Raw genomic sequence first — 21,524 nt, 5'->3', positions numbered from 1 at the left:
TATTCATATTTTATTGTCTCAATTCCTTAGTGAATGGTTTATGAAGTATCTTCAATTAGGCACTGCAGTCTCATAACACCCATAGATAACAACTTAACCCTATATTTTTGACTAAATTTCCCTTTTATTGTGTTGGAAAACTCTAAGAATATCTTTTAAAGTACAGTTTTAATGCTTTTATTTAGCTCATTTTCTTAGAGGTCCTTTTACTTACATCAGTTTGATAGGTGCTGAAGCTAAATCAGGTACTCTATTTAGTTTTTTAATCATAATGAGTTATTACAGTCTGAAAGCACTGTACACATTAAAATAAGTATAACTGTTTCCTAAAGTTCTGTAAAGGCAAAAACATTATTTCATTAGTGTAAACGTCAATAACTTTATTTTTACCTCAAAATTATGATCTATCTTCTAGACTGATGTGTTTCTTCTTTCAAAGTAATAACTTCAATCACAGAAAACAGGGTGATAATAGGTAATAAATGTAACATACAACAATTCAATACCTGTATTTTCAGACACTATATTCTAATAGTTACTATATTTTTATTCATTATTCTTATAAAAACCGTTTTCTTCATTTTTTTTATTCTGTGTCATTATCCTGATTATGACATTTTCTTTTGTACTTCTGCTTCACATCTGTGTGTTTCCGTTAAGGTTGTAGGTTGCCAGTATTTTCTTTTCTGTCTTGGATGTACGAAAAGACAGACATGGGTTAGGCTGTAACTTTGTTTTTCAAAGAAAGATTTTCACCAGTAATTTACCAGTATACCTATTTGAGGTCACCCCAGCTGACCATGGATGCAAATTAATTTCCACCACTGTGGAATGATGCTGAAGAGAAGGACTGGTTTTGTGACTGGTTTTAGAGATAATCTTCAACCCCAGGTCTGCTTGGGGTTTTACTTGTTGTCTTTGCTTGCACCAGAGATGGAGATTCACTGAACAATGTGCATTCTAAACATAGACTGAAAGGAAATTCAATTTTGCCTGAGCTGGCAAGAAAAATTAAGCTGGACCTCAAAAGAGAATTGTGTTCTTAGCGGGTTGCCCCATTCCTCTAAGGAAGCTGTGTAGCTAAGTCTGTCTCATTTTAGTAAATCCCTTATCTTTTTTTCCCCCCTGTATTCCATTATTTATGCATCTCCTTTTCTCTCCGTCATCTCTCCTGATTCTTTAATTTCACTGTTTACTATCCTGCTGTGAACTTTTTCTTTTTTACAAACAGCTTTGTTGAAAATAAAGTTAAGATAAAATATTTTATATTGATTAATATCCAGGTCCTGTAATAATAAAAACACTACTGAGTCACACTAGTTTCAACTTCTTCATTCTTAACAAAGAATGGTTTTGCTTTTTTCATTCTCCATAAGCAAATCAGTGTCCAGTAGTAATGATGGTATAGTATAATATAGGTATGTGATAACCTACACTGCTGCAGTTTATATCATTGAATTTAACCATGCATTACCACTTCACACAAGTCAATCACTTCTATAAGTGCTTTGGAAGTAATTTGAGAAATACAGGAAGCTGGCTATATTCTAACGATTTTCACAGAATCACAGAATCATTAAAGTTAGAAAAGACCTTTAAGATCATCAAGTCCAACCAACAACCCAACACCACCATGCCCACTAAGCCATGTCCCAAAGCACCATGTCTACATGTTTTTTGAACACTTCCAGTGATGGTGACTCCACCACCTCCCTGGGCAGCCTGTTCCAATGCTTGACCACTCTCTCAGTAAAGAAAATTTTCCTACTTTCTATCTAGTCTAAACCTCCCCTGGTGCAACTTGAGGCTGTTTCCTCTCATTCTATCGCTAGTTACTCGGGAGTAGAGACCCAATACCCACCTCACCACAACCCCCTTCCAGGTAGTTGTAGAGAGCGATAAGGTCTCCCCTCAGCCTCCTCTTCTCCAGACTGAACAACCCCAGTTCCCTCAGCCGCTCCTCATAAGACTTGTGCTCCAGACCCCTCACCAGCTTCGCTGCCTTTCCCTGGACACGCTCCAGCAACTCAATGTCCTTCTTGTAGTGAGGGGCCCAAAACTGAACACAGTATTTGAGGTGCGGCCTCACCAGTGCCGAGTACAGGGGCACAATCACTTCCCTACTCCTGCTGGCCACACTATTGCTGATACAGGCCAGGACGCTGTTGGCCTTCTTGGCCACCTGGGCACACTGCCGGCTCATGTTCAGCCACCTGTCAACCAGCATCCCCAGGTCCTTTTCTGCCGGGGAGCTTTCCAGCCAATTAGTTAATGAGTTAATTTAGTTCTAATCAACGTTTTAAAGATGCTTCATTCACTCACAAAATATGCACTAGAGCATTTTTCAGTCTTTAAATGATTATTTTTAAGCATTCTTTATGATCTTGAAGAGTCCAGAAACCTTCATCCCATTTAGCTAAGACACAATTATCAGCATGGCCTTCTGAGCATCCTAAAATTTGCCTAGCATAAAAGTAAAATTCACTTGTCAGATTATTTCATAATTTATTGTAAGGCTTATGCTTTCCAGTAGGAAAAGCATACCAGTGATGCGTGTGGGTGATTCTGTCCTGCCTGCTGCTGTTGATCCTCATCTTCTTTTCTCTGGAAGCTGCTTGTCCCTCTGAGTGCTTGACAACAGTAGCAGCTTGACACACTGTGAGGGAGCAGAAAATACTCAGCAGCACATGGTCTTTATTAATGCCAGAGTTTAATTGCAACATACTAAAATACCTAAAGCTGTTTCTAACAATTCTTTTGCAGTTTAAATGAACTACCAATATTTTTACAATGTCATTTCAATATGAAATCTTGTGGCATTCTCACAATATTTGGAATAGTAATTCTTGAATTATATAGGTGGGGAAAGTCCTCAGCATACCCCCATGGCCACAAGATATTGCGATTTCCTTCCATCATTAAACTTAAATGTTGCTTGGACACACCATTATCTTCAATGTCAATTTTATATGTTTATATGTCCTTCCCTCTATCATTGTAGCAATGGGACACTTCATAGTTCTGTCAGTGTAGTTACATTTGCTCTTCCCAGGGAAGTAGTGAGGATCTATTACCCTTTTTTCTAATATAATTGTAATTGGGGCAAAGATGGATAAAATAGCAGTATCATTTCAGCAGAGCAGAGGGCAAGGATTTGCCATCAGGTTCTCGGTCGCAGTCGGATGTTCTAACCCTTGGGTTATACTTCCCTTTCAGCATGGCTGGGTGTCATGTGGCACTGGGAGACCTGGTTAATAATACTCTATGCTCAGCTGGATTTGCTGTAAGCAGTGCTCATCGAATTTGTAGAGAAATAGAGTTGACTTCTGTTGAAAAGCACAAATAAGAAATTTTTAGAAGCCGGAAACCTATGTCAGCATGCCTTCTTGAGCATTGTTAGAGCTGACAGTAAGGAAAAGTCCAGTGTTCAGATGTAGTTTCCAGAAAAAAGAACCGCTGCAAACTGACTAGCTTGAGTGAATAAGAACAGAAAGAAAAAGCATGAAGTTTTCACAAGTAGTGCAGTAATTCTCTGTGAGTATTTTGACACTTAGCTGTGATGTCAGCTCATCTGTCTTTATACAGTAAAATAGGCAACACAATGTTTTGCACTTGATTTATTTAACAACTATGAAATATATGCAGACATTGAAATATGGTTTTGTCACCTCTAAAATGGTAATTCTAAGCTAAAGGCAAATGATGGATGTATATTCTTTTTTTTCCTGTATTCCTTACTTATCTCTGTGCTATAGGTTATGCATAATTCCTTCTGTCATTAAAATTTTTTTCATGTCAAGAATTCTGTGTCACCATCATTTTTCTTCTGTCTTAAATCAGATTTTCTCATTTTCCAATTCAACCAAGACTTGTATACAGACTCTCAGAATTCTCTTTTCCAATCATCACGGTGTTTGTCTGGGATATAATTTGTTTAGGACAGGAGGACGTCAAATATGATAAATTTGCTTAGTGTTAGGCCAAAAAATAGTTACCAAGGTTTTGTTATTCTGGACTGTTTTAGTTGGTGTCAGTTTGAGCTTCAGACTATTACAGACTTATGGAAGGAATGGTCATGCTAAAAGCTCAACTGTGGTTCAACATTTTCCTTTTTTTTTTTTATTTCCCCAGAATTTTGTAGCATTTTGACCAGATTTAGAATGTTCCAGAGGTAGCTATGATGCATTGAAAAGTTTCTGCATAGAGAAAGGCAGCCAAGACAGACAACAGAGCAGGATGAGCCAGGCTCTAACAGGATCAGCCAGTAAATGGGAATGGCTGTGGAGAAATGTAAGTCCACAGCATGTATCAGTCATAGCCTGATACCCCAGGGCTACAGACATACTCTATAAGTATTTGGAAGGTATTCTGATCTCATCTGAGTTACAACCTTACCACACCCCCATACTGAGTTCCTGCTGCCTCTATGATGAACAGGTCTCTTCAAATTTGCCTGTTTCTTTGGACTGCCTCAAAAAATTAAAAATCCACCTATATCTGCTGTCAGACCTACAGGGATTGGATGACAAAGCTTGTGAATTTCTTGCTTATTTGCTTTTCATAAATACGGGCCATCACTTGAATTCGGAAATGGTAGAAACACCCTCCTTTCTTGAACTGTGTAGAGTCATTACAATTCTTGATGTATTAACATTGTTTGCATATGTGTTCACTATTTTTTCAGTTATTGTAACATAATAACCACGTGCAAATCCAGACACAAGAACCATGTCTGAAGCAAAGATAACATCAAATCCTAATCATTCTTGACTTAATAGCAGTATATTACAACTATAATATGATTACACTCTGGTTTCGCTCTTAATTCATGTAACAATAAAGGTCATTATGTGACTGAGAATAACTATGGATTACAGATAAATATGTATCTTTACTAATAGTAGCTATATTAAGAAACACATCGAAGGAGAAATAATAAACAATTATCCATGTAACTTTCAAATTTCCAGTTCAATGACTTAGATATAATTGTATGTTGTAATTACAATACATTTAACATGCATTGTGAGTCCTGAATTTAGCTACCCTGCTTTAACCTTACAGCTAACCAATACTCTTTTATGTTCAGACAGTAAGAACAGCAGTGATAGCCCTAGGAAAGTATAGACAAATGGGGAATTTTCTATACATCATCAATGTATCATTTTAATTTTTCATTTAACCTCAGAGTAATATTGAAAAATAGTTATCATACATTTTTACAATAGGTTATTCACAGGTTATTTACAGTTATTTACAATAACCTGAAATTTCTCTTTATGGACCCTTTTGTCTTCCATCATGTTTGTAATACAAAGTGACAAATGCCATTAGCTGTGTCATTTAGAATGAATAGTCTTAAAAATTTAATAAAATATACTGGTTACTTTTACATATTTTGTTAAGTAACTTCCAGTATAAGCTAAAATATATTACAGTTAGGATGAATTAATTATAATATTCTTTAGTATTTTTGCATGATGCTTTATACTGGCTTTCGTTGTTATTTGGTTGCTAATGCTCATCAATTACTATCACAAATAATATTGTAAATATGTACTTATTTAATTAATGAGTGATTTGTTCTCTGTTTTCATAGCAGATTTTTAAGTGAAATCATGAGTAGATTTTGTATTTTTCTATTTATTCCATCTGATTTAGAATCATGAAATGTTGTCAGTAATTCCAACAGTATCTCCCACAATGAGGTTGCCAAGAAAATTGCCATTTGGCACCATGCACTTTGTAATTAGAATTTCCATGACTTTTAGGCGCACAAAAATTAATACCCTTTTATATCAAATCCAATAGCTGTTACTGGAGCATTTGGAGTGCCTTGTCTCAAGACACGAAAGGTCACTGAGGATGACAGTGGTGAAACGGCAAGCACAGTCTCCCTCAGGAGTTTCCAGTGAAGTTGAGGTCCTCAAAGCTCTGAAATCTCTGTTTGAACACCACAAAGCTTTGGATGAAAAGGTACAGTATGGAAAAAAAGCTTACTAAAGACACTCTTTAACATACTTAACTGTGCCTTATGATGCAGCAGAGCAACAGTATTGTTTATTTACTTCTTGGAATACATCTTGTACTTACTGCATTTACACATGTCCAGAGAAATCCTTAAGAATGTGTGACCAATAGCAGTAATGCATTGCAGGACACTTCAGCTATCTTTTGTAGACAAGAGCACTGACTTTTCAAAATAAGCTCTCACCTCTACCAGACATGATTCTCCTATTTAGCACTAAATAAACATGACACTATGGAATTTATTGTCTGTACAATATGCTTTTAATTTATTACTGAGAAAATGTAGGTATCTGAAATTTTAAAAACACGCAGAGTAAAAAGAAGAATGAGATGTTTGCAACTACATAAAGGAATTTGCATTTTAAAAAAATTTAGGAGGAAACCCCAAGTTTCAGAGGTGTTTTTAGCATTTACTACATAAGCACAGCGTGCCCTCTACAAGTAGGGTAACCTAAAATAAGTAGTAGATCCTTCATTATTAGAGCTAACGAAGGGCTTGCAGGATCAAGGTAAAAAACACGGATGAAACTGCATCTAGTCATGCTAATTACGGGGGTCATTCCACTGGGATCCTCATGTGTCCTGTGCTGGAAAGACTCCTTTGTGTGAATGAAACCTTATGCAACTATGAGGTATCATCTTGAGCATTGCTTTACATGAATACAGAAATCCAGTTCATGTCTAGAAACAATATGCTCAGAAGGTGATGTATCTGAATTATAAGAGCCTCAAAACTACATATGCAGGGAGCACGTGAGAACCATTGCTCACAAGCAAAGAACCTAGTTCCTTCTGGGGTCTGTCTTGGCTGATTTGCTTGGGCTCATCCCTGCGGCTGAGTTGCTTCTCTGTTTGAAACGGCTGGGTGCACAGAGGAGACGCTGCAGCACAGCGTCTGAAACCATTGGCTGCACAGTTGAGTTGCATTGGGTGGAACCAGTTCGTTGGTGCCACAGTAATAAATTTAACTTTTTTAAATTAAGAAATATGCTCTGAAACTTGACTTTATCTAAGGAACTATATTAATAAAAGAAACAGCTTTATGAGAAGGGTAGCTGTAGTTATATAGTAATATTTATTTTTCATTGGTAATAAAGGTGTGAAACAGTAAACACTGTGGGTTATGAGTCATACTGGAGTAACTATCAGGTTCAAAGTTACATGAATTTAAGTAACTTATGCCAAGTCCAAACTTATTTTGTGTTTAGATATATCTCTTTAGTTATGTCTTCTATTCAGTTACATCTCATGAAAGCCTGTTTAAAGAAAATCTAGAAAAAGGAATATAGTCACTTCTAGCTGCTGTAAGCAGTTAATTGTAATAAGCTTTTGGATGTCATGAAGACTTTCAAAATCCAGTATTATTAAAAATATCATTTGAGGTTTGATAGAGTTTATGGTCTAAGCCTTGATCTTTTATCCAACATTTTAAACATTGGTAAAACTATAAAGAGAGTAGTGAGCTCTCCTGCTTTTATACTTTTTGACATTGTATTGAATAAATATGAGAAATACTAAGTACTAAACTTTAAATAGAGTCTGATTATTCAGCAGTTATGTACTTCTTACTTATTTTCTTTTGTGAATGTCTTAGTGTTTAGGTACTATGCAGTTTTACATCTCATTTTGAAAATTATTGTACAGAATTAGATTGAAGCTAAATATAGTATTTTGACCTATATTCATGAAAATTCTTTTTTTTTTTAATGTAACAGGTTAAAATCAGTATTCAGTTCATTTAAAAATTTTGCTGTGAAACAGGTATATATTTTACGTATGTAATGGGTCTTTGTCCCAGTGGTAATGATAATTATCAGTGTAGAAAATCAGCCATCTGCAATCATATTAAGAGAAGATTTATTACATTATAGAATAAGTCATAAAATTGATTGGGCAAAATTACTTTTTCCTATGTGCTATTCATCTATGCATTGAACCTTTTTTATTTTGGTATAAATCATATTTTTATTATAAAATATTCCAAGATCAATCAAGGAAACAGTGTAAAAAATGATTTTAAAATAAAATCATGAGAGTGACGAGGCAAGGAACAGGTTGCCCAGAGACACTGTGGATGTCCCATCCCTGGCAGTGTTCAAGGCCAGGTTGGATGGGCCTTTGAGCAACCTGGTCAAGTGGAAGGTGTCCCTGACTATGGTAGGGGTGTTGGAACTGGATGATCTTTAAGATCCCTTCCAACCCAAACCATTCTATGATTCTATTATTCTATAATACTTTGTTATACACTAGCACACATTATTTTCAGGTACAAATCCTATATAAAATTATGTGTTTATGTTATAGTATCTCTCTTTAGAAGGGTTGTATCAAAGATGTTTTATATATCATCCAGATACCTGATAATATAATACCTATGAGATTATAGCACACATTGTAAGCATTATTGGGATTTTTATTCAAAAATAATGGAAGTAAAAAGGACTGCATTCGCCCAAATGTGCTAAAAAACCTTTATGGCATGTGAATCATCCATTTTATACTTGCTTTGACAGAAAAATTATATGTTAGCTTTTTTTCAGACCCATCATCAATAAACTATTAATCAACCTATGAAAATTCATCGAAGTTATGCAGAGTTTAGTAGAATAATGTAGGTTGGACCTCCTAGAGGGCATCTGGGCCCAACCTCCTGCTCAAAGCAGGGACAACTCTTTCAGATTGCTTAGGGTCCTCTCTAATCAACTTCTGAATATCTCAATATCTGAATAGTGAAAAACCTATTCTGGTGTTTCACTACCCTCATTATAATTTTCTTCCATAATACCTAGCTGGAGTTTCTGTTGCTGAGTCTTGCATCTGTTCCCTCTTGTCCTGTCACTCTGTATCTCCAAGAAGAAGCTGGCTTTGTTTCCTCCACATCTTCTGGTTAGCTACTTGTAGACAGCAATAGGCCTCTCATGAACCTTCCATTCTTAAGCTTAGACTAGGCCCAGCTCTCTCAGCCTCTTCTCATATGCCATGTGCTTCAGCCCATGATCAACTTGGTGAGACTTCACTGAAGTCTGTCAGTGTCTTTCTTGTACTGGGGAGCCCAAAACCAGATGCAGTCTCAAAAGTCTGGAGACGAATAATCATTTCCCTCAACCTGCTGACTGAACTGTGAGTCTGGCCTTATTCATGCCCAGGCCTTTTCTGCAAAACTGCTTTCTCTTCCCCAAGCCTGTCCTGTTGCCTGGGGTTATTCCATTCGTAGTAATAGGATGCCACTTGGGCTTTGTGTCACTGATCACAAACCTCTGAGCCTTACAGTCCAGAGAATTTTCTACGGACTGTATAATCCACTTATCCAATTCATATCGCACCCTTTTCTCTAGGGTAAATGGAAGATCTTGCAGAACGCCTTGGTAAAGACAAAGTAAAAAACATTCACTGTTCTCCCCTCATCCATGGAGCCACTCATCTCATCACACAAGGCAGTAAGGTTTGCCAGATGTCATTTGCCTTTGACAAAGTCATACTGCCTCTTTCCAATCTACCGTCTTGTTCTTTATGTGCCTGGAAATGGCTTCCAGGAAGATTTGCTCCATAACCTTCCCTGGATCTTCCCAGGAAAATTCCTGCCTTTCATGACAGTGGACACAATATTTGTGGGTTCTCCGCTCATCAGGACTCTCCCCTGACTGCCATTAACTTTCAAAGATGAAAAAAGCTTCACTATGACGAGTTAATCGTCTCTCAGCACCATTGGATGCAGCCAATGTACTCCCTTTGACTTACATATGTCTAGTCCTTCCATAATGTGGTTATGCTTCATTCCCACAGACTCTACTTCTGTGCTCAGGGAGGCCTGAGGGCAGAACTTTGCAGAAAATAATGAGGCAAAAAAACACGATATACTGATGTCACAGGTAATAAATGCTGCCCTATCAGAAAATGCACCCAAAACTGAAGTAGGTTAATGGATAAAGAGTAAAGAAAATTTTCAAAAGGGCATTGAAAATGTATCATGATGCTTTGGAAATGAAAAATGGAAACTTTAACTTTTTTCTTCACAAAAAAAATTTGGCATTGAAACCAATAATTTAGCCATTACACCCCTGAAAAAAACATAACAAGATATTTTCATTAAAATGTTGGCCTTTTATAACATACAAAAATCCCAAGAAAGGCTTTAAATCCTTCCTAAGTGCAAATTTTCTTTCATGTTTTCACTTCCTACGCTAAAACATCTCAAGGTGTTGTCAGAAGCTCGGCTACAAAACCTAACTTGTCATGCCAGGTTTCCTATGCACACAGTGCAAGAACTACAGCAACGTCCTCATTACGGTAACAAAATGCAATGAAAAATACAAAACAGACTGGGAGACGGAAAATAAAACATATCAATTCAGGATTCATATTTCCAGGGAGGCCTGCTTAAGTATAAGGAGAAGCAGGAATGACACCTTAACTTATTTCAAAAAGTCTATTGACTCTCTATATTTTACATGAAGTCTGGGCTTTGTCTCTTTGCCTTTTGTTCAAAAGATAGACCACCATAGTGAGATCATGGCCATGACTGCGTTATTCAGAGAAAGCATGACTATTACCAACAGTCATTCCAGTGTCTGAGAGCTCCTTCAGCATCTCTTCACCCACTGTAGAATGAAAGCTCGTCATGAGCTTCCTGTGCTAGAGAGACAGTCCTGTTTGGCTGAACCCAATAGGTACATCTTAGTGAGTTGAAGGTAGTAGGAGTATGCAGTTACTCTTACCCCGTTATCCATATGAGATCCTAGCAGTACCAAACACAAGTCTTCATAGTCTGTTCTTGCATAGTTGTAGTGTATCTTGTGAGAATTTTCACTTTAGGACATGGGGATGATGAAAGAGTTAATTTAGTTTATAAAATTGACTATTTTATGTGTACCTCAAAGAAATCTCATTATGTCTCCATGGGTGAGCTGTGTCACAGCAAATGAAACTGACACTGCACTAACTGTATTATTATTATTTGGGAATTTAAACACTAATATTAAACATGAGAGGTTAGGACTGATTACAATTGGGACCAATGTGAAATTCTGATTAACCTCTCTAATAGGACTTTGCTGTTGCATAAGTCACCTGAAATTTGCAGCTGTATTCATAAGGAAGATAGTCTGCGTGGAAAATTCTCTTCAGTTAATCACCCCTGACCTTAATGCTTCAGATATCAAAGACTTCTCTTACTGCTGCAAACTAGCTGATATCTTCCTTTGTTTTATTTCATGCAATGAAAAGTTGTTTAAATAATGTAAGACAGTACTATGAAATATTATGGAATATTATATATGAATATACATGGAATAGCTTATAATGCAGAAAATGAAAACAAGATTTACCAGACATCATTAGAATTTAATAGAAAATAGAAGCTCAGATTAACTTCATGATTAGAACAGACATTGAGTATAGAGTGGGTCAGGAAGTACATATTCCTTATATGCAATTCAGGAACAATACAAACTAGAAAAATGGCTATTTTATTTATACCATTCTATAGCTATAATTGACTTCTAAAATCTGTCTGAACATGTTTATTTTCCTGCAGACATTTTTCCTATTTTGCTTTAAACTTTGGGTTCAACATTTAAAATGTGCATTTGGAAAAAAGAAACTGCTTGAAGCAACTTCTTCTCCAAATCCATTTTTTTGTCGATTTTTTAAGAAAAATGTCCAGTTGATCTTCACAGAGGAAAGCGACTACCAGGTGTTATTGTCCTAGCTAAGATTCAAAAAACATTGGTTCTCTTAAGATTAATTCATGGCAGAAAAGTATACCTAATATTCTTGCAAATAAAACCAACCTATTCATCTCAACATTATCACCATCTTTTTATTCATTAGCAGGTAGCTAGGAGAGCTTTTATTCAATAGACTGTTCATGAAAAAAAAAGTGATTCAGTTCGAGCATGTGCATGTGTTTTTTAAAAGCTCTTTGTGGGCTACAGATCTGGAGAGAAAGAAGAAAGAATCTGACAGCAAGGAAAAAAGAGGGAAGCAGTTACTAGGAGACGGAGAAAGATGGGTGATATTTTACACCGACAGCAGTGCTAACATGACATCCACTATGTTACATTTCAAGATAATGTGGTTGCTTTTAAAAGCCAGAGGAATGCCCAGTCACCTGGGCACATGTTGCATACACCCTCTGACATGGAGAGAGCAACCCTTTTCTGCTGTGTCTGTGGCGCTGTAATGGGAATCTGTCCTTTAAAAATGCGTATTATAGCATGTGCTGTTAGATCAAGTGACATCTGATTAGTCCTACTTCGTGAAATGTTACTTAGTAAAACTTTATGTAGTGCCCCAGAAAATAGAAATACGTTGAAGTACCATATGAAATTTTAGTATGTTATTTGTGAAGTGATAAACACAGTCTCACTAAGATAATGCTTACTTCTATGAACTATATTTACTCACTTACTGTCTTTGACTTCCAGAAAAGAGAAAACAATGCAATATTCTAATCATTAATTTGTATTCACCATATTAAAAAAAAACAAGTTATCAGATAAAAATAGTTTGCATTTGTTCCTGCTCCTTTGTCTCTAACAAGATAGTGACCAGGAACAACAGCCTTTCCCGTACCTCTCAGAAATGAGGATGATTCTCTTTGTTTTGTTTGCTGTAACATAAATTTGAAGAGGGAAGTCAATACAAAGTTCTTTGCCATACATTTGTATAAGGCTTTTCAGAGGCTTTGGCTGTTGCCTCATATTTAGATTCAAAGGTTATTCAATATGAACTTGCAAAATTCAGGAAACCATGAATACAATTGCTGACTGGTAAATATTGCTCAGAGTAAAATCTTTTTCAAAATGTATGTATACTGCGTACGTTACTACAGCATGTGTAGCCTGTATTCTTTCCTGGAATGTGAATGACCAAACCTGAAAACTTTATTCATCTTTTGTGTTCTTCCTCAAGTTTATTTTGAAATCAATTGAAGACTGGGAAAAAAATTTAAAGTGAGAAATAAAGTTACAGTTTCTGGGCTGTAAACCAGTGCGGATTTCTCCTTCACATCAGAGTGGTGATATAGCACTTTTCCTCTTTTTCACTGATAGAATCAAAGATTTCCCTCAACTTTAACAGCCTCTATGTATGTGATTGAACATCAAGAATTAGTTGCAACATTTCCAACGTCACCATGGCAAATGTGAATCTGAATTAGTTGTTCACTGGTCAAATGAAAATAAAAAAAGAAATCTGTGCCAAGGCAGAGTTGCTTTCAGCTCCTTTAGCAACTCTCATATTCAGAGAACAAATAAGGGCCATCAAATAGCAATTTTGGCTAGGTCATCATAAAAAAGGCAGTGTGTTAACTGTGTACATACAAGGGAGGGAAGGGAAGGCAAGGCAAGGCAAGGCAAGGCAAAGGAAATAATTTCCAACTGTTGCTCTGTGTGACACTGATACTGTTTGTTCCATGTTGTTACTGACAATGGGACAAGAATGAAAAAAAAAAGGATTTTAATATAATAGCTTCATATTCAGAATAAAGACATTAATTCTCTACCTATTTTTTCTGAAGTACCATGTAAAAAATGTGTCTCCTAAATTTTCTTTTAAATAAATGACTGGTATTTCCAGGTAGTGGTGTTTTCAGGCTTTAGAATGTCCATACGATTCAGTTCTACAGTGCCACCATGTATAAAGGTTAAGGATTTTTCTGATTTCAGCTCCTTGTGGAGCTGTGACCTTCTCAGTAATGTGGCCTAGCTGGTTTGCATTCTAACACCATTGAAAGTGAATGCCAGTGTTAGACATCTTATATTTTTAAAACATATATTCTCATTTATAAAACACTTAGGCTTGAATACATGGAGGTTTCAGGAAACGTATGAAAATTTAAAGTAAAATTACCAACTCATTGCATTTCATTTCAGCTATTGACAACTACCATCTTGTGAATTTTCTCTCAGTCATCTTGTCCTTCAGCAGTGCTTAGAGCCAACAGGACTGAAGCCAGGAAGATGACTGTCATTTTTCTATGTATTTCTTACACCTAGGTTGAGCTTTCCATTAAGGAGTTGTTGTCTTGACAGCTCCCACTGTATTTAGAGAGATTGAAATCAGGTCTCTTGAGACAGGGCTACACCCTTTGCTAGTAGGACATGGTCTTTAGTAGTGGAGAACTAGTGAAAGACAGAACTGGCAGTAGGAAGAGAAGCAGGATACAGAAAGAGAGTTTTGGGATCCACAGAGGAATCGGGAACATCTGGGAAGGCAGAGAGCCTGGTAGGAGTAGGGAGAGAAGAGAGATGTGAGTGCCAGATAGTGCCTTGGACTTTTTGTCCATCTTGATGGGAAACAGGTCATCGAGCAGCCGTTGGAAGTTGGTAGAAGAACTGATGAACTAATGTTATTTTTTCAAGCAGGATATGATTTAAAAAATAGGAAAAAGGAAAGGCAAATGAAGTAAGAAATACTTTTTCAGCTATTTCAAAAATTAGAGTTTTTCAACTATAGCCAGAATAGTTGATGCATGATGCATTTGATGTGAAGTATTTTTATGAAACATATAATTAGATGGAAATTATGCATAAATTAGATTTAGAAATATAATATTTCAATCAATTTTACATACTTTAAGTGTGTTAGAATTGAATACTAAAAAATTTATATAAAATGACTGTGATAATAGCTTATATACTACCGTAAACCTGAAGCTATATAAGCATGTTTTCCAGAAATTATGTAGTTCATTTTGGAAAGCAAGCTTTGTGATTAAAGGGTTTCACAGACATCTTTGATGAAAAGTAGTACAAAAATTTAATAAATAGGAGAAACATTTTTGGGTTCCATTGCCTGTTCTCGCTGCATTCTATTGTTCTGGTGTAAGAAAACAGATGAAATAGTCATGAAAATTTGTAGTAATTTTTACCCTTACCCACATCAGAGTGGCTGAGTCACTGCCTCTTCAAGGTGCCTTAAGCTTCGTTTGCATCAGTTGAGGAACAGGCAGAGTCAGTTATTGCAGCTCAGCCTATTGATGACATAGTCATACCCTATAGGAAATACCCATTTAAGATACAATATGCATCTTTGGGAACATTAACAGTTGATTTTTTTCAGTCTTATAGTGCTGAAGGAATAGAGGGAAATTAATAAATCAGAAATTGGACTTAAATTGAGGATTCTTTCTAGTCTTGGGGTTTTCTTGTACCTTAACACTCTTCAACACACTCTTCTTTTGCTCCTTTGAAGACTTCTCACTCATGATTTCTGTTCTTTTAAGGCTAGCAACATTGTTTAGTGTACAGTAACACTATAGTTACCCGAGAGCATTCAAATATTTATGTGAATACATAAAATGTGTTTTCAAATGTTGTTTCTTTTAATAGAACTGATGTCAAGAGGACCACAACCTGAAAGTACAGCATAAGCCACTTGATTTGCACTTGTTAGGAAGGCTGAATAGTTTTGATTTTTAGTGTTCATTTCCTGAATATGTATTTGATCTTTAGATTTAGTCAGTTTTAAGGTTTAATTGGGACAAAATTAGTGTACATGCTATGTTATAGTTTTACTAATAAGTAATTTTCATCTTTTAAAGTCTAAGCCAATCTTGGGACATACAGAATCCACTTTCAAAATTTCACTTCTATCAGTAGTAATGAAAAATAAAATACATAAGGAAAAGTAATATTTATTAGACTAGAAGGTATCACTGGAAAAAGTGTGAAAGTATTAGGGCATACACAATCTTTTCAGGGGTCTTCTGTATTTGTCAAGGGTGTGAAAACAATTGTACCTACATGAAAATGTACAATGTTTCATGTGATTGATGAAGATTGATTTTTGTTTTGCTTAATTTTCCGGTTACATCAATTGGTCTAATAGAATATGCCAACTTTCCCTACAAACATTGCTAATAGCCTTAAACATCCATGGATCATCAGCTGGAACAGCAACACCGCAGCGTAGCTGGAATGGGGATAGAAATACATCCTGAGTGTTGGGTGATTAGCCAGGTTGAAAAGTCATTTAATGTGAGGCGCCTAATGAAGTTGTGTAGATCAGGAGAGGAGTTGCCGTAGGCTCCCTTTGTAGTCAGAAGAGAGAGAGTCATCTACAGACAGCACTGAGGATCACTTTAAGTCCGATTTGCCTGTGATCATATTGGTAGACTGGCACCTGCATTGCTAGCTTAGGTTGTCTATCGCTACATGAGCTGATGCTGAGCGAGGGCACTAAAATAACAGTAACTGTGTCTTCAGGGATTTTAAATTATTGTTCTTTATATGAATAATTAATGTTGAATAATAAATGTTATAGCAGCAGCAGTAATAATTTAGTATATCATAAACTTCCTTAGAACAGAATAGGTCATCTATGAAACTGGTACAAACACTAGTCTTTTCAGCTTCTGAGATTATATCTTGTTTATGACTTTTTGCAAAACCCAAACAAACTGCATGATGTTATCAAAAATCTTTAGTATGTGTGCCTGAGGGCAATGTTGGAAGATACTTTTTCAATTAATTTGTTGCATTCAATTAATAGGAACAGATTTAGTTATCTTCCACAGAGTGGAATTAAAACATTTGCAGATGTTTTTTTCCTTGCCCTTTGTCAAAGATGCTTGTGAAAAACATTTTCTTTTTACACTTACGTGGTTTTAATATTTGTGTTTGCTGTGTTTTCTATTGAAACCTATTGCCTATTGAAACTATAGGCAAACTGTGGAAAAGCATTATGGCATTTAAAGTTTGACACCTATTTTCGTGGGTTAAGTCTTCCTATAGTCAGGTATAAATGTTTACTACAGGGTATATCTTAAGAAAGGATGCAACACACATGCCTGCAAACAGACTGGCAAGGCATACAGTAGTGCATATGGCAGATTATATAATCTTTAAAGACTGATAGAAATTACGTTACTGCACATATTTTGATTTTTCTTCTAGGTAAGGGAACGACTGAGGGTTTCTTTAGAAAGAGTCTCTGCACTGGAAGAAGAACTAGCTGCTGCTAACCAGGAGGTAACATAAAACACTTTCTCCCCTTTTGAGGTTCAATTTCTTTAATACTCTGTCCCATGTGTTCCCTGTCATTTTTCTTAAAATTTTCTTATCAGGAAAAAAAAAAAGATAAATTAAATTCTGAGTACGCTGCTCAGTGAGGCTTGTTTGAGGTGGTTGTAAGATCAATACAACCTTCTGTTTACTGATTTATTCCCTTCTTCTATTCCCTTGTGAGCAAACCACAACCCAAGAGCTAGTGACAGATTCCCAAATTTCTTACTGGACGTGAAAAAGGAGTGAACCAATGAATATGTCAGTGACTATAAACAATTTAATAACCTGAATTTCCATTTTACTATAAAATTAAGTCAAACACACATATATGTACACATTATATAAATGTTAACATCGATGGAGGAAGGATTATGAATGACCTTGAGATCTAGATTTATCTCTTCCCTTCTAATTGCAGTGTAACATGGTGAACTGTGGTGCCATATAACTATTGTGAACTTGGACAGGAGATTTTTTTTTTCCTGTATGGTAGCTTGCAGACTGTTCTCTTTGGTTTGAAAGTGTGAACAGCAACACATAACTGTATTGCACACACAACCGTACACACATATAGAAAGGAATTTTGCACTCCAGAGAGGGGATTCTGAGGCCAGAAAATGTAAATAATGGAGTTTGCTGGTGACTTTACCATCCCTAGCACGTTCTCAACCTCTACCTGAAATGTGCTTCTCACACTGATATAAATAAGTCAGACAAGCAATAGAACTGGATTAAAGCCATTTTTGGTTATGTCCATTTACTGGTGTTATTTTACTCATCCTTAAGGCAGAAACTGAAAACAGCCACAGGCAAACTTGAAGTATGACCCAGTAACTGAAAAAATGGAATACCTGTAATTCAGAATAAATTCAGTGATAAGTAAAACAGAGACTCCTAAAGTAATTTTTTCCAGTCTAGAAAAAGTTGCTTTCTTAAAGTAGCTTCTTAAAAATAGGATCTGCAATTAAGATATTAATATTTCCTTTTTATAAGCTATGAACTAGATATTTTGAATCATTCCTTTCTTTTCTGAAGTAACTGCACTTTATCCATGCAAAAATAAAATCTCTCTTTTATTCTTCTGTTTCGTAATGTCCAGAATACTGGTGTTCAAACGATTTAGCTACACTGTGTTGCTTAAACTGTTACTTGCACTAGTATTTATTAAATTGAAAGCAGTCCTTTTGGACAGTCAAGGCAACTGAGATGCATCCCACTATTCTAATCCCTCCCATTCATGATCCAATTAAATCCAAATTCACTTCACTGGGCATGAGTCCTGGTCTTTAGAGCATCGCCTTGTTAGTTGGAGTTTTAAAAAAATTAGTGAAACTTGTATTGACAGTAAGAAATAAAATCATGCACAATGAAATTAAATTAAAATAGGACTTTCATAGCCTTTCCTGCCCAAGATCCTTAGAAATACTGTACAAACTTTGTGTCTATGTGGTACTAAAAACATTTAGAAGGAAATTTAACCAACCAAGCATAACATGACCATTAACACAATTTGAATACTTGTTATTCCAGTTTCCTATGAGGAACTGTTAAGGCTGAAAAATGGAAATTCAATTAAATAATAATGAAAAAAGAGCTAGATGGGAAGAGATGTGTAAGAGAATGAGTGGATTACTTTCAAACAGTTAATGCATTTGAACAAGAGTTCAGATAACGTTCACACAATTAGTTATTTAAATGAGACAAAATTAATTAAACAACTGCAATATATAACCCTGGTTTTATATCGGATTCTGCAGCAAATGCACAGGCAATAAAGGGCTTTAAATATTTATTGTACTGTATATGAAAATAAATGGGCCAAGTTTCCAAGGGAATTGAACATATGTTTTTCAGTAATTTCTGTATTCCTGTCACTCAATGTCTGTTCTCTCAAGAGAATTTGTATTTTCTTTCATATCCATTTTCTCATACCAATTGTAAGAGTGTACTACATATTCAGGACTACATCTAAACATAACACGATGACAGTAAATTGGTCCCCTGATTACATGACCGTATGATTACGTATATAACAAGTATCAGCTTCAGGAATAAAAAATAGTAGAAATCTGTATGTTAAGGTAGCACCTTTCTCTGAAAGCTTATGCTCTGTGACAGAGCAACAATGAGAAACTGCAGACACTCAGAAATATCTTTATATAAAAGAAAAATTGAGAGAGACTATAGCTTTCCATCATTAGATGGTACATAAGCTCTCATTTAACAGTCTTTGTAGCATGTTACATGCATACCAAAGGGAGTGAAAACACCTGGAACTCTGGCAAAGCTGATTTCAGTTGCCAACACCATCTCACAAAGCACTTTGTATTTGTTAGGGAATAGTAAAACACCTTGACTTTGAACTTTGACCGAGATGGGCAGTTGGGCCTGTTGTGGGGACTTAGCTTGTGTAGCTAATATTTGTATGTAACCACACAAAGGTAATGGAGAAGGGCTTTGGTCTGCAGTTCCAATACTGTTGATATGGCATAAGTCGCTTTTGTTGGTTCAGTTGAACTTTTCAGAAACAAGAATGTCTGTCAAAAGGTTCATTGCTGTTTTGATTCTGTGAAGGCAAGAGTTTCTATAAAAAAGTCAATATGTAGTTTATCTCTTTTTCACATAAATGCGGCATAGAAATTATTTTGATTTTATGTAATATTTTAAAATATGCTACCAATTTGTAATATCTTTTAAAATCCATTCTTTCTATAAATTACAATATAAAATATACATCAAATTATTAAGGGAATCCTTATGTTTAATACAGGTTTAACAACAATGTTATAGGGGTAGAATTAACCAAATCTGTCACATTAACTATTCTTCTGAATATGAAGTCTTGGGTTTAAATTGTGTCAAGCTGGAGGATACTTACAGGGTACATCAGCTCCTTATTAAAACATGTTTACAAACAATAAACATTATACTGAGAGACAGAGGTTAGAGAGCGCTGCATTCAGCTCAGCATCCAGGACTCTTGAATATGGGGGTCTACACGTGAGCCGGGCATCTGAAATTCAACTGCAGTCTGTGGAGCTCCAGTAAACCCAGTCTGCCAGCTAACCGGGCAGTGGCTCTGCCAGGTACAACACAAAATGGACAGGAGAGCTGTCTGTGTGGAGCTAGAGGTGGGGAAGGAGTGTACCCCATGTCACTGCAGTGACTCCAAATGCCTGTGTTAGGTAATGGACTCTCGCAACAAGCTCTTCTATAGACGCATAATGCACAGGCAGCTAAATTTAGGTGTCTTAGTCCTTATAAACAGAAGCTCTCTGAATCAGGCAGCGGGCTTCTAGGTATAGGGGAGAGACAAAACAGGCCTATATTATAGAGTGGATTGAAAATCCTTTGAATATATTTTTTACTAGGGGAAAAAGTTATTTGAATACATGTTTTATTTTGCTCCAACAGATCAGTGGCAGTAGAAGGGTCTTTTAAACATAGCAGCAATCTGGATTGCTGCTAGAGAGTTTTCATACAGGCTGGGGCAAGATGACTGTCTACAGTAATTAAATTCTGTAGTCATCCTTCTAATATTTGCTTTTTAACAGCAGTTATCACATGATGTATCCAAAATTTTCACATTTTTTTCTTTATGCTTACACTGAAAGCCATTATTTGTTCACAACTGGTAGGTGTTGTCCTATCCATTGTGTCTGTTGCAGCTAAGATGAATAGTAGATATTGTTAACAATTTTCTGGAAACTTTACCTCTTGTTTTTAGTTAAAAATACTGTAAAACATAGCTACCTTTGCTTACCCCTCAAGTGCTTTTAAAATGATGGTGTTTTTCATCTGGTGCCAAATAACCAAATAGTTTTGTTGCTGAAGGTTATAATTTGCAGCTACCAATTAGACAAGCTGCAGGTGGTACATCCAGTACGAAAGCTCAGTGGTACAATAGTGTCTGTCTATGAACATTTTGAAGGCAAATGTGATGTTTTTCACTGAGTATATGACCATTTTCAAATTCCAACAAGGTTCTGCTAACCAGCTTCCTTTTTACACACTAATATGAGAAGAATGAATCTCATTTGCAAGGAAGTGGGTTGTGAATTTTCCTTTCTGTTTTGTCATTTACGATCTTCATGGAAATTAACTTTAATATTGAAATTACTGACCAGCTAACAATTTTTATTCCACAGCTTTTGAGATCCTCTTATTAGCATTATGAGTGTGAGTCTTTGTTAAAAGCTAAACTACAGCATGTGCAAACAACACACTAAGATATTTCATTAGCACCATCAATCACCAGGAACTCAAGCTCAAGTGGCTTCCACAGGGCAGGGATACATAGATTATAGCCAGTTCATACCATGGCCCATATTGATGCTTCTAAATCCATTTCTGCTGCAATGTGCAGTGTTAAATGAGAACTGTTGTGATTTCCATTAACAGATTTCACTGTTTCCCAGAACTCTCAACAAACAGATTCTGTAAAAATTACCCTTAGAGCTTTTTCCCAAGGCTTGTATGAAAAAT

General features: G+C 36.0%; 1 protein-coding gene across 5 annotated transcripts in view; it reads left to right on the top strand.

Moving 5' to 3' along the window:
• The window catches only part of PPFIA2 (PTPRF interacting protein alpha 2), a gene marked incomplete at its 5' end in the record, with an annotated part of 338,907 nt that overhangs the window by 207,262 nt on the left and 110,121 nt on the right, over positions 1-21,524 (top strand). For 4 of the 5 annotated variants that reach the window (XM_082013922.1, XM_082013921.1, XM_082013920.1 and 1 more), the window contains 2 exons: positions 5,812-5,976; positions 16,929-17,003. In XM_082013922.1, coding sequence (XP_081870048.1) covers positions 5,812-5,976; positions 16,929-17,003 — 240 coding nt within the window. The remainder of the gene's footprint in view (positions 1-5,811; positions 5,977-16,928; positions 17,004-21,524) is intronic. The other variant, XM_082013924.1, reaches the window with a different exon arrangement.

This window comes from Phaethon aethereus, assembly GCF_964289735.1.
Source record: "Phaethon aethereus genome assembly, chromosome: 1".
Taxonomy (NCBI): Eukaryota; Metazoa; Chordata; class Aves; order Phaethontiformes; family Phaethontidae; genus Phaethon; species Phaethon aethereus.
The sequence above is the reverse complement of the archived record's forward strand: the minus strand, read 5'-3'. Positions and strand labels throughout refer to the sequence as shown.